We start from the raw sequence: 13,387 nt of genomic DNA, 5'->3' as shown, positions 1-13,387 counted from the left end.
AGTATTCAGTAATACCTAAAGACGGTGATTGGGGCAGGTATTAGAGTGTCCGTCTACCAATCTGAATGTCATGAGCGTGAGTCTCATTGAAAGCTTTTGTTTTAACCTCCAAACTTAGCTTTGGACAAACAGACAGACAGGTACTGGCCTTACGATAGAAAATATATATTTTTGTTTTACTTTATTTTAAAAATATAGGCCTACAGTTTTTTCTACCATAGACCTTGTTGTTGGCCTATAGTAAAAAGTGACAAAATCAAATTAAATTGACATGGAAGGTTTGCAATCCCCTTAATTTAACATAAAATTACCAAAATCACGAACCCTAAAACCACGTCAAAGTGATATGAAAAAAGGAAAAGTTGTCTATACAAACCAATAACGCCACAGTTACTATACAATCATTAAATTCATTAAATTATAAAGTTAATTTTACTTTTCCTATTTGAAGGGCCAAAGGAGTGAGTTTGGAATGATCTTGGAATGAATTACACTACATACATGTATTTACACATATTTACTGTTTGTATAACGTAAAATCTGTATACCATAAACATTCCTGAAATGATTATTTACATTCTAGGTGTTTCTACTGTATATCATAAGTCATAATTCATGTTTCTTGCAAGATAAACGCTAGAAAATTCTCTGCTCTTGTGTGTGATCATTTTACGACCTAACCAAGTTCAGTATTAAAATGCTTTCCGTCTGGTTGAAAGGAATTCAGCTATCATATCGAACATCATATAGATCTTGTGGATGCAATAAAGGAAGATTGTGGTTGAAGAACTTATCCCTGTGGATGTAGGGTAAACATTTGCTTTGAAACATGAACAAATTAGGGCACTGCAAGTTGTCACGATAGGCGAGGGAACACTAGTAGAAGGGCTCCACTGATCATCAGTAGTAACCGCTTCTGGCAGATTTTTCACTGCGTATTTTGGTTCACTAATAATTAGTTTTTATAAGGGAATAAATATATCAGGTTTACATTCATCACTGTCATTACAGTAGATCCTATTGGTCAGTTTCAAATATTCCCACGACCAAACGAGCGGGAGTGAAGTTTGAGAGTTTTTATGATAAATGCATGTGCACACAACTTACGAGTATTATTCATCAACAAAGTTGCAAACCCTTGTGTCGAAATCTCATCAACAAATTTAACCATTTTTCTGTGGAGTCGTTTAAAAATGATAACGATACAAAACACATATAAACCTATTTAAACATATTACCAAGTTTTTGAAAAGTGTCGACATATTCTTAAAACTTACCCATCTGAACGGATTATACACAAATAGACAGATTTATTTGAACGAAAATTGTTATTAAAACTTGCTAAAGCTTACTTTTATCAAAGTTAAGACCGGAAATTGAAACGCCGAGCGACAGAGAATAGAACGATTAAATCGTGCGCATTTCAGGAAAAAAATAACGTGCACATTTCACCAGTCTATAGCATTGTTGAATTGCCGAAGGTTTCTGTAATTAACGTAGGAGTACCGAAATCGTTTCATTTTTACCGATTTCAAAGTAACTGACATTTTAGACACTTTTGAGTACTTTGGTATTCTAACTGATGTCCAACGCAGTGAAAGTAAAGAAAATGACGATGATATTTTTTTCTAACGATTTTTATGAGATTATTACAATATTTAATTATAAGTTTGGATGACTACAGAACAATGACTACGTAGTACAGATTTTCTAAAAATCTATAAAAATATCACAACTTCTTGATATTGCTAGCTATGACGTTTTGAAATGTAAACAAAATTGTGCATTGGTTTTATATTATTACTATATTAATAATATTGGTTATTCTAATAATATCAGTGCATTTTACTTCTAATATTGGCCAATATTGCATTTCTCCTATTGCAGGGGGAGAGATATAAACATATAATCTTTTCCTTTCATTATTGCTATTTGTTGTATATAATAACACTCACACCCAGTACATTACAGCTACCATTGCAGTTATCCTATTGCACTGCAGTGCCATTTGACTGCTAATATTGCATTTCTCAAACATCAGTACCCTTTCTTTTTTTCCAACATCTCTTTGGTCGTGGGCTGTATGACAGTGGAATTTCTAGTACAGTCAAACATGGATAACTCGAACTTTAAGGGACCGAGCAAAAGTGTTCGAATTATCAGAGCGTTCAAGTTATCAGAGCACTGTCACAAGTCCATATGTTTACTTATTTATTAGTAGATACATGTACATATACAAACTATAATATAAATCAAAAGCACAAATGGCTTGTTTCAAATTAAATGCTTCTAATGTAAAGTTTAAAACGTTTTCATGAAAAAGTATAGAGATTTTTCTATCACTTGAGATTGGTTTGTTGTTTGAGGTGATGTTATTGCCAGGACGTTTTTCAGATTGACATTGGCAAAACTTGATCGTTGTTGAAATGCTCAAAAGAAAAGACATTTTTTTCTTTTGGGGTTTTACCCACGATCAATTTTGCCGTTTTTTCTTGAAGTTTATGCAGATTACCTTACTTTACCTGGGATTCGTTAAGAGCAACACTCCGAGGCAGTTCAATTAGAAGTTTTACGAGGTTTTACGGTACATTCTATATCACTCACGCTTTTTTAATAGATACTTATTGAATGTACACACGTATTCTGTGTTTAGGTCAAACGATGAATAGTTTTTTGTAGCTCAGACAACGTATACGTTTAATTACACCAATTTTAAGACGTTTTAAACATTCAACATTCCGACGTTGATTCAACACGGAATCAACGTCGGAAAACTATTCATCACGGGCTAGCCGGGTCACGCACTCAAGGATTTTCGCCACGCACATACAAAACAACATGCGATTTTTGTTTTGTATGTGCGTGGCAAAAATCCTTGCGCGCATGACCCGGCTAGCCCGTGCTATTCATCGTATCGCAGTATAAATCAATTTTCACCAAACTTTTAGAAAAGTCGTTGACAAAAATATTTTGCCGATGGTGGTATTAACGACACTTATGAATTACGAAAAGATGAAGTTTACCTCTATGGCTTTGAATAAAGTGATTTTCTAAAGCGATAACAACCGTTTCGGTAGCCGTTGGGCAAAAAAACAGTTCGAATTAACAGTGTTGAGTTCGAGTTATCTATAGCAATTTATCATTACGTGGGAACGGACCAAAGGAAATGTTCGAATTAACCATGTGTTCGAGCTATCTGTGGACGAGTTATCCATGTTTGACTGTATAAGGATTTCTATTGGGCGATCTCAAAGTATTAGTGAATTCTATTGGTTAATCCCATCAGTGATCAGCCCACGTTAGGAATCTCTAGAATAAACAAACATGTCAGATGCTCTGTTGAAGCTCCTGAGATGATATTTTTAATTTGGACTGCATTAATAATAAAGAAATGAAAAAGTGAAATCGCTAAAAAGGCAATTGTGAACTCTGTGTGCAATTAGGTTAAAGGCTGTGATATATCGTTTCACTTCACCAAAAATGAATGGTTGGGGATTACTACAGGCATATATAGTCATCGAAACACATATGCTGTTCTCACCCAAGGTGGTTGTTAAAGACAATAGCAAACGCTACAATTTCTCACAAAGGTAAATCACGCAAACAGAATGTTACAACTAGATAACCCGAGTCTTTTTTCTAGCCATGATTTGCCATTGGACCCCTCACGGAGACAGCGTCACAACTTTGGCAATGTGCCAAAGAATGGAAAAGACCCTCATTATTTCAGCAAGCAGTGATGCTTGTGTCGTGCTCAGTGACATCAAAGGTAAGACATCTCTCATTTTTAGAATTGCTTTGAAATTTGTGAAGTGGTTGACATATTTGAAAAATAAATGACAAAAACAATTTTCAATGCAAGCTATGTAGCTTTTTCTGGACACGTGATAAGTATTGGGAATGTAGACCTTGTATATGTTATATCTACCTTGCCTATGTTACATCTACTTTGCAGAAAGTAATATAGTCATCTTTTTGGTTGAAAGAGCGCCGTTGTCACTAATTCCTATTCATATATTGTATTCATATCCATATGTTCTTAGCCATACGGTTTGCTTAATGTACACAGGCAAAGTTCTAGGGACATTCGGTCAGGAACAACACTGGAGAATTGAGCCCTTCATAGCTGGTATAGATGATGACTTCACTAATACAAATGTGGGTATACAAATCATTTCCTTTAAAAGTTGAATATTGGCGGTGGTTTAGTTTGTCAATATAGCCTGCGTTTCCAACTGAGGTTAATTTTGTTGCCCGTAATTTGTTGCCAGTAATAAATCATCGCAATCATCTAAATACGTCTACAGAATATGCTGTTGGTAACTAATCCTTTTCACTAAGGGGAGCAACTACACATCTTTGCATGACTTGGCAGCAGATAGCTTCTTTGTTCAATCTAATAACTGCTTATGTAAAGGCTACTATCCTGAATAATGTTGTATAATAATACTAATGAATATGTATAATAATACTAATGAATATGTATAATAATACTAATGAATATGTATAATAATACTAATGAATATGTATAATAATACTAATAATACATCATGGCAAGTGAGTGATTGGTGCACTGGGTGGGAAAGCTGAATATCGCGGGTTTGAATCCTGTATGATGTAGTATTTTTTCCCAACACCAACCGCGGTTATGGGTGGACACAACTCTTATCATATAGTATGTGTTTACAACTGCTCATTAAACTTCATGTATGCGTTTATCGATTAGGTACGATGATATCTTAGGGTCATCAGTGAACGAAGTTAACGTATATGTTATCGATTTGTTATTTCCAATGTAGGCATCAGATGAGGAAGATTTTGTTAGGGAAGAGACTGTTATTATCAAAAAGGATGATGACTGGAAGCCGGATGATAGAGCTACTACAGACCCTGTTAATTACAAGGTTGACTCATGGAGTACAAGTCTTCTAGGTTTGCATCATATATAATGAATGACCTTGCTCCAACCTGTTTCTCTCTCTTAAGTTTGCTCTGCATCATATATAATGAATGACCTTGCTCCAACCTGTTTCTCTCTCTTAAGTTTGCTCTGCATCATATATAATGAATGACCTTGCTCCAACCTGTTTCTCTCTCTTAAGTTTGCTCTGCATCATATATAATGAATGACCTTGCTCCAACCTGTTTCTCTCTCTTAAGTTTGCTCTGCATCATATATAATGAATGACCTTGCTCCAACCTGTTTCTCTCTCTTAAGTTTGCTCTGCATCATATATAATGAATGACCTTGCTCCAACCTGTTTCTCTCTCTTAAGTTTGCTCTGCATCATATATAATGAATGACCTTGCTCCAACCTGTTTCTCTCTCTTAAGTTTGCTCTGCATCATATATAATGAATGACCTTGCTCCAACCTGTTTCTCTCTCTTAAGTTTGCTCTGCATCATATATAATGAATGACCTTGCTCCAACCTGTTTCTCTCTCTTAAGTTTGCTCTGCATCATATATAATGAATGACCTTGCTCCAACCTGTTTCTCTCTCTTAAGTTTGCTCTGCATCATATATAATGAATGACCTTGCTCCAACCTGTTTCTCTCTCTTAAGTTTGCTCTGCATCATATATAATGAATGACCTTGCTCCAACCTGTTTCTCTCTCTTAAGTTTGCTCTGCATCATATATAATGAATGACCTTGCTCCAACCTGTTTCTCTCTCTTAAGTTTGCTCTGCATCATATATAATGAATGACCTTGCTCCAACCTGTTTCTCTCTCTTAAGTTTGCTCTGCATCATATATAATGAATGACCTTGCTCCAACCTGTTTCTCTCTCTTAAGTTTGCTCTGCATCATATATAATGAATGACCTTGCTCCAACCTGTTTCTCTCTCTTAAGTTTGCTCTGCATCATATATAATGAATGACCTTGCTCCAACCTGTTTCTCTCTCTTAAGTTTGCTCTGCATCATATATAATGAATGACCTTGCTCCAACCTGTTTCTCTCTCTTAAGTTTGCTCTGCATCATATATAATGAATGACCTTGCTCCAACCTGTTTCTCTCTCTTAAGTTTGCTCTGCATCATATATAATGAATGACCTTGCTCCAACCTGTTTCTCTCTCTTAAGTTTGCTCTGCATCATATATAATGAATGACCTTGCTCCAACCTGTTACCGTCTCTTAGGTTTGCTCTGCATCATATATAATGAATGACCTTGCTCCAACCTGTTTCCGTCTCTTAGGTTTGCTCTGCATCATATATAATGAATGACCTTGCTCCAACCTGTTACCGTCTCTTAGGTTTGCTCTGCATCATATATAATGAATGACCTTGCTCCAACCTGTTTCCGTCTCTTAGGTTTGCTCTGCATCATATATAATGAATGACCTTGCTCCAACCTGTTTCCGTCTCTTAGGTTTGCTCTGCATCATATATAATGAATGACCTTGCTCCAACCTGTTTCCGTCTCTTAGGTTTGCTCTGCATCATATATAATGAATGACCTTGCTCCAACCTGTTTCCGTCTCTTAGGTTTGCTCTGCATCATATATAATGAATGACCTTGCTCCAACCTGTTTCTCTCTCTTAAGTTTGCTCTGCATCATATATAATGAATGACCTTGCTCCAACCTGTTTCTCTCTCTTAAGTTTGCTCTGCATCATATATAATGAATGACCTTGCTCCAACCTGTTTCTCTCTCTTAAGTTTGCTCTGCATCATATATAATGAATGACCTTGCTCCAACCTGTTTCTCTCTCTTAAGTTTGCTCTGCATCATATATAATGAATGACCTTGCTCCAACCTGTTTCTCTCTCTTAAGTTTGCTCTGCATCATATATAATGAATGACCTTGCTCCAACCTGTTTCTCTCTCTTAAGTTTGCTCTGCATCATATATAATGAATGACCTTGCTCCAACCTGTTTCTCTCTCTTAAGTTTGCTCTGCATCATATATAATGAATGACCTTGCTCCAACCTGTTTCTCTCTCTTAAGTTTGCTCTGCATCATATATAATGAATGACCTTGCTCCAACCTGTTACCGTCTCTTAGGTTTGCTCTGCATCATATATAATGAATGACCTTGCTCCAACCTGTTTCCGTCTCTTAGGTTTGCTCTGCATCATATATAATGAATGACCTTGCTCCAACCTGTTACCGTCTCTTAGGTTTGCTCTGCATCATATATAATGAATGACCTTGCTCCAACCTGTTTCCGTCTCTTAGGTTTGCTCTGCATCATATATAATGAATGACCTTGCTCCAACCTGTTTCCGTCTCTTAGGTTTGCTCTGCATCATATATAATGAATGACCTTGCTCCAACCTGTTTCCGTCTCTTAGGTTTGCTCTGCATCATATATAATGAATGACCTTGCTCCAACCTGTTTCCGTCTCTTAGGTTTGCTCTGCATCATATATAATGAATGACCTTGCTCCAACCTGTTTCCGTCTCTTAGGTTTGCTCTGCATCATATATAATGAATGACCTTGCTCCAACCTGTTTCCGTCTCTTAAGTTTGCTCTGCATCATATATAATGAATGACCTTGCTCCAACCTGTTACCGTCTCTTAGGTTTGATTTATTGTATATAACTTTTTTAATTTAGTTTTATTTAGTGCATTTGATTTAATTCCAAGTTAATTGCCTGAAGAATTAATTATGGGTTTTTGGGCTATGGTACGAAATAAACTAAATATAATGTATTCTTACAGGAATATTTTGTCCGATATGAATAAAATCTTGAAATGTGTTAACACTGTATGTAGAGGGTTGAATGTATTCCTTTACAAGACCTTTCAGTATGTCTCACTTCGATATGCTTCAGGTCAGCGGTATCAAGAGGAAAGGAAACAGAAACGAGAGAGAAAGCAGCCATCTAACATTCCTAACCTGCCGTACCTACACTGGGAGAGAACGGGGGCCCCTCCTGCAGGACCCTACAACGCTCTCGTCACTCGAGACCTAGACAATGTTGATCAACTAAAAAAGCCAGATTTTATGAGCAACCCACATAAATTTTTTGGAGAGAAGATTGATGATGTTGTCTCCACCTCCAATAAGCTGCCAGCTTTATCAGAAGGTATAATATATTTCTGATACAGATATCTGAGGCAGCAGTAGAGCGCTGTCAGTAAATCTATTTCTGTATGTTAACGTTACAATGTTATACAGCCCAGTAGCTGTATAGTAATAATTTGCTGGATTGGAATAATTGATTTTAGAAAAATTATCTATTTGATAATCATAAGTGAACTTTCAACTGAATTAACCAGCAGTTGTTAACAGTTCAGTTGTTAACAATTCAGTTGTTAACAATTCAGATGTTAACAATTCAGTTGTTAACAATTCAGATGTTAACTGGTAATTAACAAGTGAATCATTTTTTCACCACTAAATGTTAGCTAAGTTAACAGTTATCAGCTAATAAATTTTTCTTTACAAAACAAGGTCTCATCTTAGAAGAGGGTAGAACTGCAGATGATAATAAAACATTAGTCTGTATTATAGGAAATGTCACTCACTTAGCTAAGCTCCAAAAGTTAGTTTACGTGCATTTTAGCTCTCAAGCACGCATTCGATGAAAAGTCGTTATTCCCAAAGTTTATCCTTGACTATGAAAATGAGCTGAAGAAAGGTCAGCAGCCAGCAGCTAACAACCCAAGTGTAAGTCTCTGCATGATTTCACTTTTGTTCACAGTTTCACATTTTTGCGCATTTTAACTTTTGTGCAGTTTTGCTTCTCACTGTATGTGTATTTGTTACAATATTAAAAAGCATGTCGAAGGCTCACTACACACTTGCTATAAAAGTTTTATAAGATATCTCAATCTACTACTAATGTAGGGAAGATTAAAACATTGGCTAATAACTCTTCCCTCTTTTTACATTTTCATCTGCCAAAAAGCATTTGTTCGGTTAGCCTACAAAGTCTGCTAAGGGCAATAACAAAATTTTACCAAGTTATTCCTTTAAAACCTCTAAACCTGGTGTATATTGGGTTGAGAGAGCATAAAATAATCACAGCTTTTTGTGTATTAGTTTAACCAAAGAGGCTGCACCTCAAGACAATTTCAACAACCCAAATGCTTTAGAATTTTGTAGGAGCTTACATGTCGAAAACCTTTTAAAGTTAACAGAATAGTCATCATTGCTCTATCTTACACATCTCGATATTTTAAAATTATGATTTTTGTACTTTTAGCATGTTTTAAAAACCTTCTTTTCAACCTGTTGCACAGCATAAAACAAATCTAATTCTGAGGATAAACATGTATACATTAGAGCGATTATCCTTCTATCCTTGCGCAGAGAGTTAAACATGTCAACAAGTGAATATTGGTAAATATATTCTTGCCATCTAACAAGGTTTGTTATTATGTGCACCATGCTTATGATTTTAGACCACTTTGTAAAACTAGCAGTTTGGTAGCTTCAGTCAACCTAATTTAGTTTCTTAAGTTTAAGTTTATGGCACTTTCACTTTGGGTTCAGCCAATCAATTCTATTATATGTGAAAGGTTTAGCCAATCAACTCTATTGTATGTTATCATTTCAACACAAATAGTTACTAGTTGATTACAACTTTATATTTGACATTACGTACTCTTATGTTATCACACAATTCAGTTCATAACATACTTCTTTGATCACAGGCATACAGAAAAGAATAGCCACAACTTCGGACAAGGCAACTGGTGTCTATTATTCTTATGCACATCCCACCCTTCCTTTAACACTCTGAAGCCTGGCCCTTAGATCATTTGGGGAGTTGTTTTCCCAACTGATCCTACTGATCGGCGGCGTAGTTTCGCTTTGTATTTTTGCACTTGCAATTTGTTTAGGTTTACAAAACTTTGCTCGACTTGTGCGAAGTATGTTTCAGTGTAATCCCAAAGTTTTAAGACAATTCAAGTATTATATCTTGCGATATCACAAAAATACCAAAGAGGTTTCTAACCAACCGAGAAATAAAAAATGGCTGCTGGCAAAATATTAGTTTCTAATGGCACACTGATTAAAATTCCTGGTAATGAAAGATCAAAAATGTACAAAGCTAGAAAGCTCCTTCTTTTCAGTTGCTAAGAACTTTACACTAAAACCATTTATTTTCTATTCGGAACAAATAAACACACTCGATCAGACTCAGTGTACCGCAATGATTGGTTCGTCAGTTATCTCTAAAACATCACTTCTTTAAATGAGTGTTAAAAAACTATTTACTCTGTTTGATTTCTGTTTTCTTTAAGCTTGGAGCTTCAACATGGAATTATACTATTGTAAGTGTTTTCACGGTCTATGGAAAGTTGGTAGTATGGTCTTGGATCAGTGGCCTGTTTGTATATACAAGGCTAGGCTTTAAAGTGTTAATGCTAACATTCTCTCAGGCACTTGCATGTCCATGTCAATCGGGCACCTGCATGCCCATGTCAATCAGGCACCTGCATGTCCATGTCAATCAGGCACCTGCATGTCCATTTCAATCAGGCACCTGCATGTCCATGTCAATTAAACTAATAAACAAATTCTGGTGATTTGACAGGCCCATTACTAATTAATATTTCTTTCATGCAGATCTTTGGACGATTGAGCATGTCACAAATACGACCTCTATACCAGACGGTACACTGGCTCATCCATTTTTTGCTTTTATTCCCCATTGCTTCTTTCCGTTAACAAATTTCTCCCAACAAAGCTATGCTAGGCTACCCTACTTTGTGATTTGCATGTCCTATAGTTGAATTGGATATTTTTATAAAAGTTTTAAGTGGATTGTATTTCTACCAACCCAGTGCTATTGTCCCCAGCTTTTTAAGTGTGATCCATTTCCTTACTCCAGTCTTTGAGAATAGCCTTAGCTCCAGTATTACGCTATTACTTTTCATCTTTTTAAGTTTTAGCTTTTTACTATGGTTAAGGTTACTTCAGCTGGAAGGTGCTGAAGCGTTTGAACATAACAATAAATAAGACAAAGTTTTAGACTCACAACATGGGTGTAGACTGTCTATAGTTGTAGAGGAACAATATGGGTGTAGACTGTCTATAGTTGCAGAGGAACAACATGGGTGTAGACTGTCTATAGTTGCAGAGGAACAACATGGGTGTAGACTGTCTATAGTTGTAAAGGAACAACATGGGTGCAAACTGTCTATAGTTGTAAAGGAACAAAATGGGTGTAGACAGTCTATAGTTGTAAAGGAACAACATGGGTGTATACTGTCTATAGTTGTAGAGGAACAACATGGGTGTAGGCAGTCTATAGTTGTAGAAGAACAACATGGGTGTAGACTGTCTATAGTTGTAGAGGAACAACATGGGTGTAGACAGTCTATAGTTGCAGAGAAACAACATTGGTGTAGACAGTCTATAGTTGTAGAAGAACAACATGGGTGTAGACTGTCTATAGTTGTAGAGTAACAACATGGGTGTAGACTGTCTATAGTTGTAGAGGAACAACATGGGTGTAGACAGTCTATAGTTGTAGAGGAACAGCATGGGTGTAGACAGTCTATAGTTGTAGAGGAACAACATGGGTGTAGACTGTCTATAGTTGTAGAGGAACAACATGGGTGTAGACTGTCTATAGTTGTAGTTGAACAACATAGGTGTAGACTGTCTATAGTTGTGAAGGAAAAACATATGGTATATGTTATAATATGGTTACAGAACACGCAGCTTTTATGAACTCGGTATCTGGTTTGACTGTAAATCTTTTTTTAAACATTTTAAACAAATTTAATCCCATGCAATCATATACATATGTCAAGCCTCCTAGCTCGGCCTCAAAATATGCCAAGCCTCCTAGCTCGGCCTCAAAATATGCCAAGCCTCCTAGCTCGGCCTCAAAATAGCTTGGCTCTTTTGATTAGCTTAGGCCTTGAAATGCTGATGCAATATAAATCTTTTTCGCTCTACTACTATAGTATCAGAATGCTTCCCTTCACTGTTTGTCCAAGTTCTTAAAGTTGACTTGCAACAAAATTCACATTACAGTTATTTGGTATCATAAGATTCACCATGTCTTACTCTGTTGTGTTGTGGGTGCAAAATATATGGGAATGTGATTACAAGCTCTTAAAAGCTAAAAAACTAACAGTTAATCGCAGCCACACGAGACCGCCGTAGTTTGGATTCGCTTTGAAAAACAGCTCAAATGGGACGTAGTTGTTACAGGATGGTTTCTGTTTACACATTCAAGCAACCTCATTCGTCGAAATATTTTCACAAATATACTTCACGCATTCAATAAAACCATGTCTATTGTTCTTACGCATCTGTTTTATTGTCATTATAATGCTGTCACTTTTAGCACTGATATCTTATAACTTACCGTAAAAAATCGTTAAACTTTTTAACCTTAGCTCGAAGGAGTACATATCATTGTCTGATAATCATGACGAGTCTGTTGGTTACTTGTGATAATCGAAGTGTTGCAAAAATTATTTGCAAAGTATTAGGTCACGTGATCAAATTACGACTTGACGATTGAATAATGCCAAAACAAAACTGTAAAGTAGCGAGCATCTATATTTAATACGGGGACTTCGGTAAAACCCGAAGTGTTTGTCATAGTGCTACGATATGTTTTATAGTGAGCTTTTTATTGGCCTTTCAATACACGTGAGAACATCACGTGTCAAGACAATAACCAAACTGTAATGACAACATCAGATAAATAAAGAGATTCCAATCTATGGCGGCTTTTCGTTTTTGAGCTTTCAAGGGCTTGTAATCACATTTCCTCGTATTTTGCACCTACAACACAACAGAGTAAGACATAGTGAATATTTTGATACCAAATAACTGTAATGTGAATTTTATTGCAAGTCAACCTTGAAGCTAAGTGTGAACCAGGGGATATCAGTGAAGTGGTGAGCCATTTCATGACCAAGTTTTGAGATAAAATTTCATTGAAAACCAATTTTGTTATAGAAACGGGGTAGCCTGGCCCCAACCCGGCAGACATCAGGAAGAAGAACTATCTCAAAGCAAGCTCAAAAGACAACTAAAACTTCGTCGTCAGTGCGAACAACATTGGTAGAATGAAATGATCTCTTGGGTTCTTCTCCGCACTGACATATGCTTATGGGTTCTTCACTGCACTGACATATGTATATGGGTTCTTTACCGCACTGACATATGTTTATGGGTTCTTCACTGCACTGACATATGTTTATGGGTTCTTCAACGCACTGACATATGTTTAGGGGTTCTTCACTGCACTGACATATGTTTATGGGTTCTTCAACGCACTGACATATGTTTATGGGTTCTTCACTGCACTGACATATGTATATGGGTTCTTCAACGCACTGACATATGTTTATGGGTTCTTCACTGCACTGACATATGTATATGGGTTCTTCACCGCACTGACATATGTATATGGGTTCTTCACCGCACTGACATATGTATGTGAATTAA

General features: G+C 36.4%; 1 protein-coding gene across 1 annotated transcript in view; it reads left to right on the top strand.

The window, feature by feature from the left end:
• Positions 1–13,120, top strand: part of LOC137399494 (cilia- and flagella-associated protein 337-like) — a 43,702-nt gene extending 30,582 nt beyond the window's left edge. The window contains exons 19-24 of the mRNA XM_068085630.1: positions 3,644–3,769; positions 4,070–4,158; positions 4,800–4,932; positions 7,791–8,045; positions 8,526–8,629; positions 12,896–13,120. Coding sequence (XP_067941731.1) covers positions 3,644–3,769; positions 4,070–4,158; positions 4,800–4,932; positions 7,791–8,045; positions 8,526–8,629; positions 12,896–13,009 — 821 coding nt within the window. The 3' untranslated portion in view covers positions 13,010–13,120. The remainder of the gene's footprint in view (positions 1–3,643; positions 3,770–4,069; positions 4,159–4,799; positions 4,933–7,790; positions 8,046–8,525; positions 8,630–12,895) is intronic.
• Positions 13,121–13,387: the final 267 nt, after the last annotated feature.

This window comes from Watersipora subatra, chromosome 7 (genome assembly GCF_963576615.1).
Source record: "Watersipora subatra chromosome 7, tzWatSuba1.1, whole genome shotgun sequence".
In the NCBI taxonomy this organism is placed as follows: Eukaryota; Metazoa; Bryozoa; class Gymnolaemata; order Cheilostomatida; family Watersiporidae; genus Watersipora; species Watersipora subatra.
Note: the sequence above shows the minus strand (reverse complement) of the source record. Positions and strands in the feature narration are given on the sequence as shown.